Source organism: Suricata suricatta, chromosome 4 (assembly GCF_006229205.1).
Source record: "Suricata suricatta isolate VVHF042 chromosome 4, meerkat_22Aug2017_6uvM2_HiC, whole genome shotgun sequence".
NCBI lineage: Eukaryota > Metazoa > Chordata > Mammalia > Carnivora > Herpestidae > Suricata > Suricata suricatta.
This window is the reverse complement of record NC_043703.1, coordinates 142,726,306-142,748,875: the sequence shown is the minus strand read 5'-3', so window position 1 is coordinate 142,748,875 and position 22,570 is coordinate 142,726,306. Positions and strand designations below refer to the sequence as shown.

Sequence of the window (22,570 nt, the reverse complement as noted above, 5' to 3'; positions counted from 1 at the left end):
TGCTTCAGTTTTGCAGAATAGCACATGGGTTCAGTATTCATCAACAAGGAGCATAAGAATAAAAATAACTCCGTTCTGGTTCTCTTATTCTTTAGTTCTTTCCCTGTTAATTATTAATCTCTGTGGGGAGTCATTCAAAATATGCTTGTACAGAATTACCTGCTTTTAATAGGGATGTTATATATTTTGGAAACAAATTACTCCAAAGTGTGTGTGTGTGTGTGTATTTAAGTGGGTATATTCTTTAGTATTACAACGTAATAACCTAAAATGCTATTCATTGAACACCAAGGTTTCTGAAAGAACCTCAAATAACTTGATAAATGATGTCCACGTAGATAAATGCCAGCGCCCTCACTTTTGAGCTGAAGATGCTGTAAAGGTGAGACTCATGATGGGAACAAAGGGTGTGGCTTGAACATGTATGTGTCTCCTGTCACAGCCTAGGTGATTTAGAGATGTAGTGGCTCATTGGCCAACTTCTGAACTACTCTCCAGAGTTAGACATCCCGGCAGAGTGAGAGCCGAGAGAGGGAAAGATGTGTGGAGAGGAGGCACTACCACAGGGAGGGAGCATCCCTGACGGGTCAGCTGGTGGCGCAGGTGGAGGGGCTCCTGGGGGGGGGAGGGGGCTCCACGCAGGTGGTGGCGCAGGGGGAGGGGCTCCTGGGGGGGAGGGGGCTCCACGCAGCTGGTGGCGCAGGGGGAGGGGCTCCTGGGGGGGAGGGGGCTCCACGCAGCTGGTGGGCTCCACCTCCACTGACACATGGGGAAGAGAGGGTCAGACGTGTAGATGCGGGGGGTGGGGGGGATGAATTTTCAGACTCTCCTCTCTTGAGGTAGGAGGCATCGTCTGGTAGAATGGGGTAGAAAAGAGATCATTTAGAGTCCTTTCTGAAGGAAATGGGAGAAGGATCTGCATAGGAACCATCAGTACTGCTAGGAAGCTATGTGGCTTGGAGAAACCTCTCCAAGCCTCCATTCATCTGGAAAGTGGGGATATTTTATGTACTTCACTGAAGATGAAATACATGAAAAGTGATTTGTGTATTTAGATGCTGTACGAATGCTACTGATGATGTTAAAATTCTCTCCAGATTACCTTGTTCTTCCCTCAAATCCCTCAATACAGGTTGCTGGGCATACAATTTAACAATTATATACTGGTCATTGTTTCACATGAGTATTTCTCTAGCCACACCATAAACTGTTTGATAGAAGGTATTTCCCAGACTTCTCTGAAGTTCCAATTTTGTCTAAAAACCGTTAGTGACCCAGTAGGGATTAAGTTAACTAACACTTGTGAGTCCCGATTCCTTAATATCATTGACTGTCTGCAACTGTGTCTTGTGTTGGTGAAGGAAGAGGCGGTAACTAGCATTTATTTACAAAATGGGTAAACTGAGGCACTAGTCATTTTACTTCATAAACAATCATTCTCGTGATTGCAACTCATGTTTTCTGACTGTTTAACTTTCATTTCACATTTTGGTATTTGCCATCTTTTCCATATAAATGCTGGTCAAAGGAAAAATTTATACCTGGGTGCAGTATTCAATCCTCTCCAGAATGATGGCAAAGTTGGGCCTGTCTTCAGGCTGATGCTGCCAGCACTGGGTCATTATCCGGTAGCTAAAAGAAGAGGAAACACACTAATTAAAACCAGGAGAAACAAGGATGAAAAACAGTTTCCCCAGCACTTTTCTAAGGGGGACCAGAGGTGGCGCTGCCTTGGAGAGTGACAACTCATCTATGTCCCATGTGGTTGGCACATGGCGCCCTCTGCCGATGGGCCAAGGAATCACGCCCAGGTGTAAGCTCATTCACAGATGGCCTGGTGTTTACATGAAATACGGCTCCTCTCACTCCATTTCTGAACTGAAGTCACCTCTGGGGAAGAATAGTCTAATTATATTTCCCATCTGCCTTGCTTGTGGGAAGGAGGTGAGGGATGCACGACAAGACAGCAGAAAATGCAGGGAAGGAAATATTTAAAGGAGATTTAAAACAGATGGTATAGGGCACCGGGGTGGAGTCCGGGACACAGATTCCTAAGAGGGTGGGGGAGTCCGCAACCTCCAGTCAGACAGTAGATAACTTTTCAGTCATGACATCACCCCTTTCAAAGGGGCTGGAGGACTAACCCTCCTCATGGAAGCCATACTATCCTGGGCCATATTAAATGAGGTCAGCCATCTACCCCTTCGTCTTAAAACAAAAAAGCTACGTGGCTCCAATATTTTTTGAAAAGGAAAACCGTCCTTAGCAACTTGTAGAAATGTTCCTAAAAGAGTCATACACGGGCCCGGGGCAGTTCTTAGGTGGGTCCATCCGTCCTCCGCTGGTGACGAACTCCAGAACTTCCTGGTTGCTTTTGCTAGGGTATGGCATGTATCCAAGAGAAAATATCTCCCAAAGCAGCACTCCGAAGGACCTGCGCACAGGACAGAAGATATGATATGGGCACGCAGACATGCTCACACATGCACACCTACACAGATACATACACACACAGCGACACACACACACAGACATACGCATACAGATATAAGATTTGACTCTTTGGTTACACATTTCCCCACAGTTGGGAATTTGTAACATGGAGAACAACAACAATGAAAAGAAGGAGAAAGTCGTCACATGCGATGCTCCGTAAAAAGATAATCATCGCTCGCATGTTCTTTTTTTGTTCCAGTCAAGTTCCTGTACTTAGATTTTTTTACATAATCGCAGTTATAGTTAATATGCAATTTTGAACCTTGATTGTTTTTGCAGTTTCCATTATAGCATAAACATTTTCTATGCTAATAGATTTGAAATGGCCACAAAAGTTTCCCTTGAGTAGTTGTGCTACAATTTGCCTTATCATTTCCATATTGTTTTCAATTTTTAGAATATTTAAAAGACTGTGATGAACATCTTTGTGCATTAAAAAAATTTTTTTTAATGTTTTTATACTTAGTTTTGAGAGACAGAGAGAGACAGCGCAAGCAGGAGAGGGAGACACAGAATCCGAAGCAGGCTCCAGGCTCTGAGCTGTCAGCACAGAGCCTGATGCAGGGCTTGAACCCACGAACTGAGGGGTCATGACCTGAGCCGAAGTCAGGTGCGTAACCAATTGAGCCACCCAGGCACCCCCTTTTTGCATTTTTTAAAAGGACAATTTCCTTAGGACAAATTCTTCAAATTTAGGACTAGGATAATCTAGTAAAATCTAGGAAAATTCTGATAGAATTACTAGATCAAAAGAATATGAACACCAAAATGTTCTTGGCACATACTGTCCACTTCCACACTTCCAAATGTGTCATTCCAAACATTGAGCAGCACTGTGCAAAAATGCATCAGATACTCTGCCCAACATTGAGTATTCCTATCAAAAATGAGAATTCTTACTGATTTTAAGGTAAACAAAAATGGTAAAATCTTTTAAATGATGTTTATTGACTTTATAATGAATGCAGTTGAACGTTTTCTCAAGTATTTATTAATTCGCTTCCTTTTCTCCCCTATGAATTGTTCGTACTTTTTGCCCATTTGTATCTACACATTGTTTTGGTATTTATCAATTTTATTTTTTATTTGTAGACATACCTTATCAGAGATATTAACCTTTATCCAAAATTAAAATAATTTTATCGGTTGCTTTCTAATTCTACTTTTTAGCATACCAAAGATTTTTATTTTTAGGTAGTCAAATCTATTTTTAAAAATTCTGTGATTTCCTCCATCCATTTTATAGATTATACAATCCTCCCTTCACCAAAGATTAGGTGGGTATTTGCTGTTTTCTTCTTAGTTGTATTTGTTTTTCCTCTCCAGCTGGATTTGAGAACTTAGTTCGGTGTATGGTGTGAGGAAAGGGTCTACATCGAATCATTTGTAAACAACCAATCTTCTAATACTATTCATAGAATAATTTCCCCCTTACTATTAGCTTGTGAGTAAAAGCATGTCTGTTTCTGGGCTCTCTATTTGCTTCATCTATTTGCCTGCTCCTTGCATGATGCCATTCTGTGTTACATTGTGTGTATTTACGTTGCTGTATCTGGTAGGGCACTTTTCCTTTTATTTGTCTTTTTAAAGAAATGTAGTTGAATTCTCATTTGTTAATTTGTTTTAAACAAACTATATTTTTCATTTAAAACAAATTAACAAATTTTTATTTTTTAAATGTTTATATTCATTTTGAGAGAGAGAAAGCACATGAGCACAAGTCAGGGAAAGAAAGAGAGAAGGAGAAAGAGAGAATCCCAAGCAGGATCTGAGCTGTGTCAGTAAAGAGCCTGGTGTGGGACTCGAACTCACGAACTGTGAGATCATGACCTGAGTCAAAATCAAGAGTTGAATGCTTAACTGGTGCCCTTGTTTTAAATAAACTTTAAAATGATGCTTTCATGTTCCAGAATCATCATCTTTCATATTTAAACTAAAATTTTTATTTTAACCTTTAATTTCTTAATTAGCTTTTTGGCAAAAAAAAAAAAAAAAAGAAAGAAACAAGAAAAAAGGTATATCCTCGGTTTTGTATCTGCGTATAGATTTCAGATGTTAATAAATATTCGATCAAAAATTGTACAGAACTATAGCTCCTTCATCTCATAAGGGGGGATAAAGTGCATCACCTTGGTGAAATTTCAAAGACTCTTGTGAGCAGCATTGGGCAAAGATGTTTTCCATATTTTTCAGGTAAGAAGTCTAAAGCAGAGGTTACTATACAATTAATCTAGACAGACTGGAATATATTATTAGATCTCTCGATTCTGCTAACTACAAATTGCCTGGTGCATATATTATTCTTCTCGGTTTGGTGGTCTGTCTTTCCCCAAGGTAAAACAAAATAAGCAAAATCATGGAAAAAACCTGGCAGCCAGGCATAATGAATTCTAGCTATCTTTTTTCTGCCTGTCTAGGTGGCTAGAGAAATAGATAGTAAAATCCTTTGAGAGAAGCAGCATATTAGAAGGCAAATAGATGTTTATTTTCTTGGTTTGGAGTTCAAAGGAGCAAGAAGCGATGTTGGTCATAGACCTTTGATAATTTTAGGTAAAGAGAGTTGTCAGATTTAGCAAATAACCATACAGGAGATCAAATTAAATTTGTTCCAGACAAACAAGAAATGCTTTTAAAATATAAGTATATCCCAAATATTGCCTGGGATATGCTTATACTAAAAAGGTTATTCACTGTTCATCTGAAATTCAATTTTAACTAGTCATCTTTTACTTTATCTAGAAACCCTACAGATAAAGTAAATCTATATTTTGTGTGCCAGATGGTTCTTTAATCACGTATAAGCCTGTCCTAAGCAGGAGCAATAGGGCTCACGGCTTTTTCACCAAGACATTCAAAGTCAAATAAAAACAAGTATTTAAAAAAAACAAACATTCTTCCTTCTCTTAGTAACTTCCTTCCTTCTTAAGTAACTGCTGATTAAATTATTTTAAGAATTTGAATCAGTAAAGATGATCGGGTGACAAGGTTTTCAAATCATGAATTGTGCTGTGCTTATCAGTCTTTTAAAAGTTACATTTTGGGGTGCCTGGGTGGCTCAGTCAGTTGAGCATCCGACTTTGGCTCAGATCATGATCTCACGGTTTGCGGGTTCGCGGGTTCGAGCCCCACATCCGGCTCTGTGCTGACCTCTAGCTCAGAGCCTGGAGCCTGCTTCAGATTCTGTGTCTCTTTCTCTCTCTGCCCCTCCCCTGTTCACATTCTGTCTATCAAAAATAAATAAATGTAAAAATAAAATTAAAAAAAAGAAAAGTTATGTTTTATTTTTCTCTATTTATACTTGGAGCACAGTTTTTGGGAAAATGGGAACCAAATGTGCATCGGGCTTTTGGAATGGGTAAGTCAAGGGGATGAAAGGTAGAGCATGGGGAATACAGTCAGTGGGGCTGTAACAGCGCTGTGCGGTAACAGGGGCAGGGGGAGGGGGGTGCCACACTTGTGGTGAGCACAGCATAATGTGTACACTAGTCCAATCGCTACGTTGTACATAATGTGTCAACTATACTGCAACAGCAGCAAAAATGTTACTGTATCTATTTAAATATCCAGCCAGCTGATTCTACTGTCTCCTGCGGTTCTCCTGGGAGCTTGAGACTCACGGACCAGAAGCGCACTCAGCGTCTCCGCTGGCCTGTCTTACAGGCATCTCAGACTGGGCTTGTCCAAAAGCCCTTCCCGCACCCAACTCATCTCCTCTGTTCTCTCCAGTGACGGCCATCCTAGGAGTTGTCCTTGACCTCCCTCTTTCCTCACCTTCCACTCTACAGCTGACTTTCAGCAATCCTATCCACACTCAAGACACAGCTTGACTCCCACCACTGCTAATGGCTGCTCCTGCCACTACTAAGCCTCTCTATTCTCTTATCGAGAAATGGGCAGGGTTTCCCCGTCTTCACCGGCCCCACTCCAGTCTTGCTTCATTGGCAGCCAGAGTGATTTTTTTTTTTTTTTAAAGATCCTGTCAAGCTTGGGCTTCCAACCCTTCAGGGGCATCCCATTGTGCGCTGAGTAGAACCCACTTCCGCTAACCTGGTTCCTAGGGAACTCCATGGCTGGTCCCTGCCTGCCCTCTCTTCTCAACTGCCACTGGCCCCCAGGCTCACTAGCTCCAGCCATGAAGACTTGTTTTCATTCCTCAAACTCATCTTGCCCCTGCCACTGGCCTTTTACACTTGACTTTCCCCTCAGCCTGGAAAGCCTTCCTCTCAGATCTTTCCATCTTTCTACCATTCAGGCATTGGACTGTCACTTCCTCCATGAAGCCTTCCCCACCATCTGTACTAAACAGCTTCCCTTCTCAGGCCCCTCCGCACCCTCACTCTTTATCCTCTGCTTTTTTGTTTTCCTGGCACTCATCAATATCTGAGGCTATGCAATTTAAATGTGTCTTTAAGCATTTTAGTTGGGAAATAATGTAAGCTTCAAAAAGGAAAGGTAATATAATAGATAATTTTATATTTAGAGGTTAAGTTTTTGTCTTATTTGTGTCTGGTCTCCTTTTCTTTTTGAAGACAAAAAATAGATATGTTTAAGTCCCGCCCTCCCTCCACTCCTCCTCCCCCCCTCTCTTCCCTTCCCCCCACTGAAGTTGGAATGTAGCCTTATCTGTTTTCACAGTTTCTGCAATGTGTGAAGGCATAAACAATAAAGAATCTGTGTTATAGACCTTACTTTGGTATTGTAAAATTATGCACAATGATATCCCCACCCCTTTCTGGAACTTGTCTTTCTTTCAGTACAGGTTGCATAGAGATTTATACATGTTGATACATGCAGGTTTAGTGTGTTCTTTTATATTGCTAAATAGTTTTCCGTGATATCAGTCAACCACCATTTATTTTCCATCTCCTGTTTGAGGGATACTTAGGTTGTTTTTGCTTTTTCTCTTTTATAAACAATGTTGCAAATGAACACCCCTGCCCAAGTCCATTTTTGTCAACCTCTAAGGGAGACATTTGGAAACAATTGCTGGAAGACTGTTCAGAACGGTTACCTAATTACCAAACTTACTATCTGCATCCTGCTAGGCTAGTTGGTGATGCTCTAACTTTGGTGCACATGGACTCACACAGAAGGCTCCTTAAAACAGATTGCTGGGCCCCATGCCTAGAGCTCTTGTTTGGTTAGGACTGAGGTTGGGGGCTAAGCACCTGCCTTTCTAACAAGTCTCAGGTGCTGCTGGTGCTGCTGATCTGCCTCTGCAGATTGGGTAAATCCAATCTCAGTGATTTAAAATAACAATGACTCCTGGACACATTGTTAAAATAAACTCGGGTCAGGAAGGGGACTCTGATCATTGTGACTGCTCCATCCTGTGATGAGTTTTGCACTTTGGAGGACGTTTGTCCACTGTCTTCTCGGTTTCCTGTGTTGCTATTGAGAAATTTGATACCATTTGGATTCCTGATTTTTGTCTCTGATCATTTTTTACTATTATTATTTTATTTTTCTCCTTGGAAGCTTGCAAAGTCTTGATCACCACTGGTCTGAAATTTCATGATGATGTGCTTTTTTGTGGCTCTTTTTATCCACCGTGTTTGGTACGTGGTGGACACTTTCATTCTGGAAATGTACGCCTTTCTGTTGCGGAAAATCTTCTTGTATTATTTCTTTGATATGTTTATTCCCCTCACTTCTGTTCATTCTTTCTGGGACTGCCATTTGTTAGATAATTGGATCTAATGGTCTAATCCTCTTAATTTTCTTTTCCTTTCTTTCCTATATATCTCACTGTCTCACAGTTTTTTTTTATTCTTTAGAAGATTTATTCAACTCTGACTTCCACCTTTTGTTACTTTTACATACCTATTATCATATTAAAATATAAATTATTTTCTTAACAATAATTTTAGATTATAAATACAATGATGAAGATAATAAAGTTCCCACATACTTCACATTCAATTTCCCCTATTTTTAGCATCTTACATCAGTATGGTATATTTGTTACAATTAATGAGCCAATATTAAGGCATCATTATTAACTAAAACCTATAGTTTGTTCAGATTTCCTTAGCTTTTGCTGAATTTACCTTTTATGTTCCAAGTCCCCATTAGAGAATATCACATTATATGTAATTGTCCCATTTCCTTAGACTACTCTTGACTTTGGCAACTTCTCAGGCTTTCCTTGTTTTTGATGACCTTGACAGTTTTGAGAAGTATTGGTCAGGGCTTTAGCAGAATGCCCATTTGGGATTTTTCTGCTTTCTTATGATTAGATTAGAGTTGTTGGGTGTGGGGAGAAAAACCATAGAGATTAAATGTCATTTTCCTCACATCATATCAAGGGCACATGCTATCAACATGATCTATCCCTATTAATATTGACCTTGATCATCTGACCTGATGTTTTTGTGTGTTGCTCACACAAGCTTCAGGAGACTAATGCTCCATCTCCTTAAGGGCTCGCTCATATTTTTATTTCTAAGAACTTTTTTCTCTAAAAACCTATTTTTAAACAATCTTTTGTCCTCAGATTATGCTTGCAACAATACCTCTTTCTGAGGATATTGTAGTTTTTAGAAGTTTTCCTAAGCTTCCTGCATTTTTCTCCCTCCAAGTTCCACTTTATATATTTGTTTCCTTCAGATTAGAATCTTTTCTCAAGCATTTGTTGATTCTTGGCTGGCTGTTCATATTTTATAACTGGGACATTACAAAGCCGATGAGAAGCTCTCTATAGATCTTATCCCCTGGGGGAGCGACTGGCTTGCTCGTTTCACTGGGTATCGGTCCCTGTCACTGCTGTCACAAACTGCCACAAACTTGGTGGGTTAAAAGCACAGGAGTTTATTTTCTCACAGCTCTGAGGGCAGGATGTCCGAAATCAGTGCCCTTATCCTGGACTGAAATCAAGGTGTCTGCAGAGCCACACTCCCTCCTGAGGCTCGAGGGGAGAACCTGTTCCTTGCTGCTTCTGTCTTCTGGAGGCTGTCAGAATTCCTTGACTTGTGGTCACATGTCTTCAACCTCTATCTGTGTTCACATTGCCTCTCCTCTCTGTGTGTAGTGGCTCCCTCCACCTGAGTCTGATAAGGACCCTCGTGATGGCATTTAGGGCCCACACACATTATCCAGGATGACTGTCCCACCTCAAGATCCTCAACCAATCACATCTGCAAAGGCTCTTTTTTCCTTATAAGGGTAGCAATTATAGGTTTTTGGGATCAGGGTCTTTGGATGACCATTATTTAGCCTACTGCCACTTGGAGCATCTGAAATTTCTGTCTTCATCGGTTAGTTCCTCCAACTAGGAACCCTTTGGTCAACTACTACCTTCTGCCATGTTCCTGGCACTGAGGGAAAGAAGGGTGCTACATTTATCTATCTTATTTTATTCTATTTAAAAATTTTTTAATGTTTATTTTTGAGAGAGAGAGAGAGTACAAATGGGGGGGGTGCAGAGAGAGAGGGAGACACAGAATCTGAAGCAGCTCCAGGCTCTGAGCTGTCAGCACAGAGCCAGTCATGGGGCTCAAACTCATGTACTGCAAGATCATGACCTGAGCTGAAGTCAGACACTCAACTCACTGAGCTACCCAAGCACCCCATATTATTTTTTATTTTAGAGATAGAGAGAGCACATCAGGGAGAGGGAGAGGGAGAGGGAGAGAGAATCTTAAGCAAGCTCCATGCTTAGTGCAGAGCCCAATGTGGGACTTAATCCCATGATCCCAGGATCATAACCTGAGCCAAAATCAAGAGTCAGATGCTTAACCAGCTGAGCCACCCAGGCACCCCAAGGGGGCATACATTGGTAGACTCAATATATAATATAATATAATATAATATAATATAATATAATATAATATGTCCCTGTTTATAGTAGAGACTTCATCTTCAGTGATGTCCAATGTCCTTAAGGTCAGAAAGACTTTAATTCAGTCTCTTTACAGAGGGAACCCCTGGTCTGTGTTATGGTAGGGGAGAGAAAGGGAGTGAGGGAAAAGCCAAGGATCTGGTAACTGATTTTCCTGTCTGTTGCACCTCTACTTCCAGGGGTGCCTAGCACCTTTACTTTTTGGGCCTTTCTTGGATTCTTGGGTAGAGCAAACCAAGTTGCTTCTGGACCTAGATATCAACTTCCCAGTGTCCTAAGGCATCACTTGTCCGTAAACTTCCTAGTTTCCAAAATATTGTCATTGTTGTCATCTTTATCCTTGGGGATTTTTATACAATTAAAAAGACTCTTTTTAATGTTTTGTGTGTGTGTGGGGGGGGGTGTGTATTTTGGCAGAGAGCACAGGTTTAATCCTCCATTTAAAATTCTGTGTTGCTCTTATAAACCTTATGTAAAAAAGTATGGAGATTCCCTAAAAAACAAAAACAAAAAACAGAAATACCTTAATATCCAGCTATCCTGGTTCAGTTGGTGAAGCATCTGACTCTTGATTTTGGCTCATGTCATGATCTCACCATTTGTGAGATCAAGCCCCACATCAGGCTCTGCATTGACAGCACAGAGTCTGCTTGGAATTCTCTCTCTCCCTTTCTCTCTGTCTCTCCCTCTCTCCTTTCCTCCTTCTCTATCTCTCAAAATAAATAAAAAGTTTAAAAGAAAAAAGAAAAAGAAAGATCCAGCTCTCCCACTTCTGGGTACAGAGCCAATGGAAATAAAATCAGCAGACAAAAGAGATCTCTGTACTTTTGAGTTCACTGTAGCATTATTCATAATAGCCAAGATGAGTAAACAACCTAAGTACCCACTGACAGGTGAATGGTAGGGAAAATGTGACATGTGTCTATACAATGGAATATTATTCAGCCTTAAAAAAGAAGAAACTCCTGCCATTTGTGACAACACAGATAAACCTGTAGAACCTGATGTTGAGTGAACTAAGCCTGCCACAAAAAGGCACATCCTGCATGATCTCACTTAAAAGTGGGGTCACAGAGGCAGAGGGGAGGATGGTGGTTGTCAGAGGAGGAGGATGGAGGAAATGGGGGGACGTTGGTCAGAAGCACAGTTTCAGTTATGCAGGATGAGTAAGTTCTGAAGATCAAATGTACAGTGTTTCCCAAACTTTAACTGTGCAATGGGGCTCAACACCACCATCACCTGCAGTGCTTTTGTGCTGATCATTATTTTTCTTTGATCCTTTCTTCTGTTAATGGGGAGGATTTCACTGATCAACTTTTCTAATGTTACTCAATGTTGCAATCCTGCAATAAACCCAACTTTGTAGTGATGTGGACCAAAAAATAAAAAATCACGTGTGCCTCTCACTGTGTGTCCCCAGCCGGTGGCATCAGCATCACCTAGAAACTTGGTAGGAGTGCAAATTCTCAGGGATCCATAAGATCCTAGGGTAGGGAGGGGAATCTGCACTGTACCCGCCTTTCTGATGATTCTGACACATGCCGACGTCTGACAGACCCATCTCCTCTCACCCTTCCCCGTGGGAGCGTGGGATCCCGTGGCCCGAGCACTTCCGTAGGCCCACAGTGAGATCCTCAGGGGGGCAGCAGGAAGACTCACCACGTGTCTGTTTTAGAAGTAAAGATTCCTTCCATGAAGGCTTCTGGAGGCATCCATTTGACCGGCAGCATGGCACACCCTCCCTTTCGGTAGTAGCTCGCTCTATGGGGGAGAAGAGGAAACCCAAACTTGGTTCTGGAGGTGGCCCTGAGCGGAGGCGCTCCTAGGGCCACCTGAGAAGTGGCGATAACAAGCTGTAGCCATTCCAGGATTGAAATTAACGAGGGCTCCTTGCGGTTCAGGAGGAGAGCCAGAGAACACAGATCATTGAAAATTAAGTTAAGAACTTTGGTGTCATTTAATAGGAGGCAGCCTGCTGGAGGCAGGAAAGCCAAGATCTATGCAACGCCTAAAATATCCAGTAGCAGATGGTCAGATTTCCCTGATGGGTTTTGTGGATTATAACTCACAATGAATCACAGTATTCCAGCCTTGTAAGTACAGCCTGCTTCCTGAGGATGCACAGTAAGGGGAGATTCAGCCTGGGGGAGCTGAGAGCAGGGTCTGTGTTTTGTTCACTGAGGAGCCTCCGTGGTGCTCATATGGCGTTTAGTTCTATGTAGGCCCTCGGCAGAGAATCTAGGCAGCTGGAGGGAAGCTGGCTCAACGGTACTCCCAACACAAGAACATAGACTTAGGGATGGAGCTGGCTTCAAAGGTGTGAGTTAAGTGATGAGTTTTTATTATGAGCTGCGTTAATGACATCACTGGCAAAAACTAACCAATTAACTCATACCTTTGAAGCCAGCTCCACCCCTAAGTCTAAGTCTAACTTGAGATGTGCAGTCAGAAGCAGCTCCCTGCCGGCTGCTTAGATTAATTAATTACTTCAATGAACATGGACAATGTCCCCCCTCATCCATGGGGGATACACTGCCTGAAACTACAGAGAGTACTGAACCTTGTATCTACAACGTTTTTTCTTAGATATGAGGACTTATGATTAAGTTTAATTTATAAATCAGGCACAATGAGAGATGAACAACAACAATAATAAAATAGAATAATTATAACAGCATGCCGTAATAAAGAATGTGGCCTGCCTCCCTCAAAACATTTTACTGTACTGCACTCACCCTACTTCTTGTGATGATGTGAGATGATGGAATGCCTACGTGGACAGATGGAGTGAGATGAGTGACCGGGCATTGGAACGTGCAGTTAGGCTACTGTGAGCCTTCTGATGGTGTGTGAGGAGGAGGGTCATCTGCCTCCAGACCACACAGTAACTGAAACTGGGGAAAGAGAAACCACGGGTCAGGGTAGGGGGCTCCTGTACTATTTCCTCTGCCATGTGCTGAAGAGAGAAGTCACAGTCTCTCTCGCCCAAGGGTACGGTTTAGTGGAAGAAATAGACACATAGACAACGGCAGTGTAGACAATGCATGTGATGATGTAGGTGTGCATGTAGCTCAGTGCCACAGGGGCACGGGAAGTTTCATAGCCAGGCTGACGTGGTCCTGGAAGACCACTCCTGAAACACGAAGTTGTGGGGTGTATGGGAAGAGTGGGGCTGTGGGCAAGTTGGGGTGGTGAAGCCTGGGGCCAGGGAGCTATCAGAATGGGGGATGGAGAGGAAGGGCCCGCCACTGATGGGCTCACTAAGTCATGCTGCAACACCTGAGTCTTAAAGCAAGAGCCTGGGGATTCTGAGAAAGGTGGCGGAGAGACACGGAGACTCTGCGAGCTAAGAGAAGAGAGAGTGGAGCACCCAATCCTCCCTGTCCTGCGCTCCTGCTGGGAGGGGGTGGCACCAGCATCCCCTCCCCTGTCGATGGCTATCAGTTCTCCTGGGGCTTTGGGGGGGTCCCCCTTACTTTCCAGAGAGTGAAAGCTTTACGTGACCATCTCTCCTCACTCTACCCCTGGGTCAGGGAGGGTGTCCTTAGTGACCATGCAAATGAGTGACTTGCTCAGCTCACGGAGCAAGTCACAGTTGTAAATAATCAGACGAAAATGAAACTGGGGGCTGGGAAGAGAAGGGTAAGGTAAAGTACAATTGAAGATCTTTTTAAATTACAAAAATTATTTTTTAATGTACCCTTGGGAATATGACAGGGATAAAGAGATGAAGCTGAACTAAGCACCCTCCCGTGGCCCCCAGTGTGGGTAGAGAAGACCAGTGAGTTTGCTCCTTATGTGCTCAGTCCTGGGGTGCTCCTGCCTGGGGTGATGGGGGCCAAGTCCATGTGGAATTCCCTGTTATTAAGGAAAGGGGTTAAGTAAAAGTTTACTGAGAACGTTTTCCTCACATCCTGGGATTAATGAGAGTTGGAACCAGAAAGAATGTGGTGTCAGTGACTGCAGTCAGTGATCCTAGAATTAGACCACCAGGTATGGGCACTAATTAAGACTTTGTATATCCTGGGCAGGGACTTAAGGAAATGTTAGGTGGCAAGTTGATGGGGTCTAGAGATGACAGGGCACAAGCAGCGACGTCCTATTCTCTTGAGGGGACGGGGCTTCAATGGGTGACAGCAATCTTTGCTCACCTGTAGATGTCTCGGGCCATTCCAAAGTCTCCAATCTTGGCCACTCTGCCAGGGCCTGGACAGGTCAAGAGGCAGTTCCTGGCAGCAATGTCCCTGGGAAGAAAAAGAAGGAGAAAATGCACTTCTGAATTGTATTTCTGGGGAGATAAACATGATATTCATCACAGGGATTTTCACCTCCAATCTGAAGTTCCAATAGTTCCGTCTTTGCAATGTATTTCCTTTGCTACATTCTACCTCAGTATGAAAGAAATAGCTATATATATCAATATATCAATTCTAGAACCAACAGAGAAATGGAACCAGAATAGGAGAGATGATTGAAAATGTTTAATGGGAGAATAATAATGAAAATAATGATAATAGGAACTAGGATTTATTGGCCTCTTGTTCTGTACTAAGCATTGTTCTAAGTGCTTCATGGGTAATTATCACAACAGCCCAATAAGATACAGGGTCCAATTATTGTTCTCATTTTGGTAAAAAATGTAAGCTAAAAGAAAATAATAGAGGACGTAAGAAATGCCATTTGGCCTTAGGCTATTGTTTTATACAGATTGCTGTTAGTGTCTGCCCGTCCTCTCAAGGATTGTCTGGGACAGCAGGACTTCCAGGATACCGAATTCAAGCAGGTCAAGGTGTTCCCAAAGAATTCTAGTTTTCTTTTCTTTTCTTTTCTTTTTTCTTCTCTTTCTTTCTTTTTTCTTCTCTTCCTTTCTCTTCTCTTCTCTTCTCTTTTTAAGACGCTATTATTGGAGTGCCTGGGTGGCTCAGTTGGTTGAGCGTCTGGCTTTGGCTCAGGTCATGATCTCACGGTTTGTGGGTTTGAGCCCCACATCAGACCCTGTGCTGACAGCTCAGAGCCTGGAGCCTGCTTCAGATTCTGTGTCTCCCTCTCTCTCTTCCCCTCCCTGCTCACGCTGTCTCTCTGTGTCTCTCAAAAATAAATAAAAAAACATAAAAAAAAGAAGCTACTCACATCCATGATTTTCACTAAAGCCTTTGCTAAGCTGTGCGCATCACAGCTCTGTGGTTGAAGAATCCTTTCTTTCAAGTTATAAAGCTATCATGTCTTTGCTGTTGTATACCAGATGGCCTGTTTTCCCGGGGCATATAAGGCATAATCAAAGCTTTCCAAGGCTCGTCAGCATCCACTCACTGACTGCTTACCCATTCTTGACATGCATGTGAGAATGAAGGATGCATCCAGAAGAAGTCTGGGATGGATCTCTAATAATATTAAAGTCCCGGACAGAAAAAAAAAAAAAAAGAGTTCTTCTCAGGCAGCACAGATGGCGCTTTCATATTTTCAACTGGTTTCCCAAAGGTCCTGATCTTTGGTTGAGAAATAAGGACATGGAAAACAAACAGGACCAGAACTGGGGGTCATTAGGACACTTAAGATACCAGAACGATGGGTTGGAGTGGGAGATGGATGTTACTGCCACTGACCTGAGGCTGAAGGTTTAAGCTGAAGTTTCAGGAGCAATAGTGCATAAAATGCCCTAATAAAACTATAAAAGCATAACATATATGACATCAAAAAGAAGAAAAACAGTAGGATATATAGCCATTGCTTCTCAAGAAAAATATACTGAAGTAGAACAGGAGCAATATTTATATCTCCAGGAAGGTCTTTATGCTGATGTGCGTGAAATGGTTGCTTAAAAAAGTGATCTTGAATTTAATGGCAAGAAAGTGAATGTGATATCATAGAACATGCCACAAATTGGTAGAATGACCCATAATTCTTGAAATAGCAATAAACTATGTCCAAAGGAAACAGATCTAATAGAAAAATGGGAGCGTGAATCTGGGGGAAGGAGTCCTTCTCTGAATTCAGGAGGTGTGGATGCACAGAAGCCGGTGAATCTTGAGGTGGGTGTCGCTGGAGGAGAGAGGACTAGAGGTCGCACCGCAGTCGGAGTGTGCCACAGAGCCCATTGCCAACGAGGAAGTCCAAAAGATGCCTTCCTAATGCCAGTTGCCCCAGAAGAAAAGCTTTGATTGAGATGGACAATTTCTATTAGAAGTTGCCTTTTGCTTATAAAGCAGACCATCTGAATCCTTCCAGATTTGATCTTTGACAATTTCATTTCTCAAAAAAGACAGAAGTAGCAGCAAACTATTACCCTGGGATCCAATTCTGACCTTTGGTAACTATTTACTGATGTGGAAGTGATAGGAATCTTGAGACAGTGTGATCCTGTTATCTTATGATCTGTAACAAGAGAGGGCTGGATATAGTTGAAATACATCACAGCTCTAGGAAAGATTCCAAAACATCAGAGGAAAGAAGGATGTGATCTATCTGACAGAGAATCTGGAGGCTGGGTGAATGACACAGGGAAGCAATGATAAAGCAGAAATGATCTCAGTGAGAAGAGAAGGCAGGTGTCCGGAGTCATCAATGTGACCACACAGCTCACTCTCTGACGAGTCAGATTTAGAGAACAGAGACAACAGGTGGACAGATGGCTCTAGCTAGGGATGAATTCCAAAAAGAGCACGACCTTGTCCTGTCTGAATAGCAATAAAACCCAGAGCTGAGATTTATGGAAATTTCCAGGCACAATGAAAAGGGCAAGAGCAATGGCAAGTCTGCCCCACACTTTGAGGCAGAGGGTGTAGTTTTGGAGGGAACACGAAGGATTGGTCCCAGCTCTGTTTTCACTCCTGCTATTTCTATCAAGCACAAATCCTACAAGTTGGACAGAGTCAGAATCAAGATGAAGATCTAAAAAATAAAATGATGGATGGACAGTAAAAGGATAAGCCAGTGTGAGCATTTATTGCCTTGTTTTAGGAATGACTTTGGGGGCCTAGGCGAGCACATTTCTTGATCTTTAATGTCTCAATTTTTTATTAGGGCAGAAATCAGGGCTTGCTATCTGCTTACTTGCTTTTCCATTTCTGAACTCATACAGCATAAGACATGTTCTTATCCTCTTTGAAGACCTGGGTTAAAAAGTGATTGTTCACTCGGTTGATATTTACCAATTGAGAAGCGTATCATTAGGAGGAGCTTTGCAAAGAGCCTAACAATCTATTTGACTTTTCAGATTTCAGAATCAAGGCGTTGACTGAGAAAATCATCAACACCCACACACAGAAGGAAACATGTAGACTCTATCATGTCTGTAGCACTACATATGGATTTGATGTCCCAACCAAACAGCTTTTAAACATAAGGATCGTAGAGAGTCGATGAAATGAACTATGGAAGCAAAGAAAATAAACATTATGCTTCATTTCAGAATAAGTATTTGAGAAAAAGTTAGTATATCCAAAAGACATTATTGTGCCCCATGATATACCAGGGATATGAAGATGAATAAAACAGAGTCCTTGCCTTTGAGTTACCCATCGTCAAATATGTGAAACTATGAACTCTTTTAAACTTCCTTTAAAGAGCCACGTTTTCCAGATGGGGGAAACACTAATATGGTAGAGCGCTGCAAGATACAGACAGGAGTGCTCACGGGAGGTCAAGGACAGCTCAGCTAGGTCTCTGCTGGCATGGATATTTTATGATACCCATTATACAGATGGGGCAAATGAAGCCCTGAGAGAGGAAGTAATTGTCTTAAAGACAAGTAAGGCTGGGGCTCCTGGGTGGCTCAGTCGGTTGAGCACCTGACTCTTGATTTCTGCTGGGGTCATGATCACACAGTTAGTGGGTTCGAGCCCTGTGTAGGGCTACGTGCTGACAATATGAAGTCTGCTTGGGATTCTCTCCCTCTCTCTGCCCCCTCACATGCTCTTTCTTTCTCTCAAAATCGATAAATAAACTTTAAAAATATATATATAAAAAAAAGACAAGTGACGCTGAGTCATCTGAACAAGTCTGGAGAGACACCCACCATCCTGCCCTGAAGTGGGGGCTCTGGGCCCTGGAGACACGTAGGGAAGCATACAGAAGGCAGAGGGAAGACCAAGGTCACTTTGACTCACCGGTGGATGAAGTGATTTTCCTCCAAATACTGACAGCCACAGGCGATGTCCCGAGCCACATGCAGAAGGTCCAGCATGGCCAGGGAGGAGGGCTGGTTCTGTGGGGGGACAGAAGCAACCCACTGTCAAGAGAGTGGTGGAAAGAGAAGATCTGAAATGGGCTTCAGGTGCTGGCAAGGAGCAAACACAGAACCGCTGCCCAGCTGGGTCTCAGCCTGGCCACACATCAGAAGTCACCTGGCGGCTTTGAACAAACACAGATGCCAGGGCCTCAACCCAGACCAGCGAATCAGCCTCCCTGGGGGAGGAGGGGGGTAGCGTTTGCAGCCTTTCCAACCCCCCAGGTCAGTGCAGTGAGCCACCAGGGCTGAGCGCCCGAAGCTCCGGCAGCCAGGATACGACAAGTGTCTCTGGCCCCTGTTCGTGTACTCCGCACACTCTTCCACCTCAATCCTCACCAACTTTTGAGCCCCCCAAACTTACACACAAACCTGTTAAGGAAGGAGGGCGGATAATGTTTTAAAATGCTCTATTGAGGGGCGCCTGGGTGACTCAGTCGGTTAAGTGTCCAACTTCGGCTCAGGTCATGATCTAATGGTTCTGTGGGTTCGAGCCCTGGGTCAGCTCAGAACCTGGAGCCTGTCTTCAGATTCTGTGTCTCCCTCTCTCTCGGATCCTCCCCTGCTCATGCTGTCTCTCTCTCTCTCTCTCTCAAAAATAAATAAAAACATTAAAAAAATAAAAAAGTAAAAATGCTCTATTGAAATGTTGAAAAATTAAAAAAAAAGTTAACCTTCTTCAAGAAGATCTAGACCTAAAGTGGATTGAAAGTGACAGCTTTCAGGAAATGCTGGGCAGTTGAAGGGCCACCTCAGGCTCTTCTGTAGGAAGTCTCTTGTGCAGAAAGAGATGTCCATCCCCCCCGGGGTGAGCTCGTCTCCGCCCCCCGGACAGCCTTGCTGAACGCCGGAAGTCTTTTCTGAAGGTTGAATTCCCATCTTGGCATCTCTTTTAATTCCTAGATCCATGCAGTCTGCAGCGACATGTTATCATGCAGTGTCACATTCACTTTGCTGTCCTGTTTAGTCGGCCATGTCCCCAAGAAAACTTCCAGGTCCCCAGGACAGGGATTTCAGTGTCCACTTCCCTGGTATGCAGCACGATGCTCGGGACACAGCAGTGGATGAAAAAATATTGGGGGACGGGTAAGTTGGTTGATCACAGCTGGTCGATCCCAGATGCTGGCTAGGAGTTTTCTTTGCCACAGATCAGGGCCTCCTCAGGACTCCTTGGAGCAATAGTATGGGTCTGGGGGGCCGAGAGGGGTCGTGCTTCTCTAGGGAATGCTTCAGCTCTGGGAAAGACAGCTCAGGGAGGGGAGTACCCTCTGCCCATGGCACCTCAGGCAATGTTGTATGGACTCACAATAAAGCAAGTCCATGCACATGACACCCTTTGATGCAACATCCTCTGTGGTCGTAGCAAGAGAGAGTATCTCCATATTAGAGAGGAGAAGACTGAGAGCTCAGAGACTCAGTGACTTAATCCAGGTCACACAGCCAATAGGAAGGAACCAAAACTGCCCCGAGCTGGGCTTTAAGGATCGGGGTTGGGGGAAGCAAGGTTCTAGGAGAATGTGTCAGAGAAGGGATGGGGTATACAGGGACACAGTGCATAGAACCCAACTGGATCAGCAACACCGCACACAAATGCAGTGAGCAACCTGTTTCAGTTGAGCTGCTCGTGCCCTACTGGCTGTGTGACCTGGGACACACAGCTTGGCCTGTCTCCAAGCCAGCGTTCTTGTCTGGGAAAGATGCATGACACTATCGCCCTCACTAGACTGTCACACGGACCCACAGCAAGAGCCACAAAGTGCATCCCTCATGAACGGATCTGCCAGTTATGGTGGGGTTACCACACGGAGGGGCCTGGGGGTCTCGGGAAATGGTCCTTGTGTTTGGCTTCTCTTAAGGGCCTTGTTAGGGTCAGAACTACTGGGCACTGTGAGAGAGACAGTCTCCATTTCCTGGGGGGGGGGGGGAAATTAATATGTTTCCAAGGGAAATATTAATCCATTTTGCTACGGCATTAGAAATATCCTCTCTCTCTTCAGGAAAATGTTCTGTTCCTATGAAAGAGGACCCGTCATAGCTTCCCCTGAGCCTGTTTGTGTCGTAGTCCCCATCACTCAGGATGCAAGGACCACTGATGTCTTAAGTGCCTGGCATGCTGCGGGGACTAAATCTTCCCAGGCTTTAACCCATGGGCCAGGTTTATCTGAACTCCCTGTCTTTGGCTGCTCAGAGCAAATTAACTACTCCACTAATCAGTCTGCACAGAAGCAGATAGTTGGCAACCTGTGGGGTGTGTGTGTGTGTGTGTGTGTGTGTGTGTGTCTGGGGATGTTGTGTCAAAACTGATAATTAGACTAGCAATGCAGTGCATAGCTGGTGTGTCCAATGGCATTTGTATCTATCCGAGGCAAAGAAGGAGTTGCAATCAGTTCTTTTTGTTTTTGTTGTTATTGTTGTTTTCACAGATTTGTTGATATGGCCCAGTTTTCACTGGCACCTGATGCCCTTGCCCCTTTAAGCATTTTGGAGCCAGCACTGGTGTGGCAACATCAGAGCCAAAGATTTTCACCTGGGCACTAGCCCAAAGCGGAGTTCTGGCCTGTATTCTGTGACCTCTGGGATCCAAGGAGCCTCCTGTGAACCAGAGCATATTCTTTAGAGCCATCACTACAGGCATTGCCATGTTCCAGACAGGCACAGACACTGTTGTGGTTAATGGATTGCCACCTTTAACTGAGATATTACTGAGTCCTTAATGACGTCTCTTGTTATTGATTAAATCAACGGATGCCAAAGGACAGCTATTAGCCCATCTCTGGCATATAGTAAACTCTCAATAAATATTAGTTGAATAAAGATTGGTCCTGTAAAATCATTTTGACATTAAAAAGGGTCTTTCCTTCTTGAGAAGATGGGGTGCTAAGACCAAATGAGGTTTCCATCTGGACCCATGCATTTTGTTTCCATGACAGACATGGTTGTTTCCAGGGGATCCATTCTGTCCCACCGTGTCTGTACATCTGTTCTGTCACTTCATGTCCGTCTGAAGCCAGAGCCTCTTGGGCCATCTCTGAGGCACTTGGACCCTGTGAGTCTGTGGAAGTGCTGAACCCCAAGGATGGCAGGAAGACAAGACCAAGACCTTGTCTGATTCCAAATGCCTAGCCAAACGCCGGCAAACGGCAGGTCATCAGGCGAGCCCTGAGAGCCTCTGGAGGTTCAAACAAATGAATTCGTAGAATTCAGGCCTTTGAATCCAGTGCGTGTCACAACCCAGCCCACCATCTTTCGGGGGGTGTATTTCTCCTGCTGCCATGCCCACAGCCAGTCCATCCCTTCTTGGTCACATACAGGGTTTACTGATATTGGCCCTCTCTGTCCACTACAATGCATGTCCTTTCACAGTCAGCCTGATCCTTATTCTGCTAAGGTGAATTTTATGGCTCTGAGAATCCGTAACAATGCCCAGCAAATTTCCCCACCCCCCAAGAATCTGCTGCCACAAACACATGTGCATGGGCTCACCCTGGAGGGCTGTAACCCAACATTTTAAGTCACCTCTTGTGGGCAGGCATCTCAGGAAGGACCGGGTCATCTGGGATGGGTGGGTGTGAGTGAAGGTGAGGAATAGGGTGATTGGGGTGCTACAAAGACTTGGGGACATGGCTGGATGGAGCCACATGAAGGAAGAGTGGGGTAAGGGGTTAAAACAGTGGATTTGGTGACGGGGACCCTGATCCTCAGAAGCATCTCTCTCAAAGAGAGCTGATCATCTTCTGGCTGTGGGCGTCCCCTGGGCAGTGCCTGTAGTTAGAGGTCGCAACTTGGCATCAGCTCCTTGCTCAGATTCCTGGGGGGTAGGAAGCAGTGGGAGGTGTCACTGAACTGCATTTCCTTGCTGGTGCTTTGCTCTTTGGGACGATATTCAAATCATCATTACCATCAAAAGAGAGAGAGATGCCTTTGCCTGTAAGGGAAGAGAAGCTCCCCGTCCCTCACATCCTTGGGCTTACCAAGTGATGGGGTCCCAGATCCCCTTTGCAAGGACGTCT

General features: G+C 43.8%; 1 protein-coding gene across 1 annotated transcript in view; it reads right to left on the bottom strand.

Moving 5' to 3' along the window:
• ALK (ALK receptor tyrosine kinase) overlaps positions 1-22,570 on the bottom strand; it is a 662,031-nt gene that overhangs the window by 3,358 nt on the left and 636,103 nt on the right. Inside the window, exons 24-28 of the mRNA XM_029938017.1 lie at positions 18,442-18,539; positions 14,488-14,580; positions 11,996-12,097; positions 2,300-2,434; positions 1,542-1,632 (exon numbers count right to left, since the gene is read on the bottom strand). Coding sequence (XP_029793877.1) covers positions 1,542-1,632; positions 2,300-2,434; positions 11,996-12,097; positions 14,488-14,580; positions 18,442-18,539 — 519 coding nt within the window. The remainder of the gene's footprint in view (positions 1-1,541; positions 1,633-2,299; positions 2,435-11,995; positions 12,098-14,487; positions 14,581-18,441; positions 18,540-22,570) is intronic.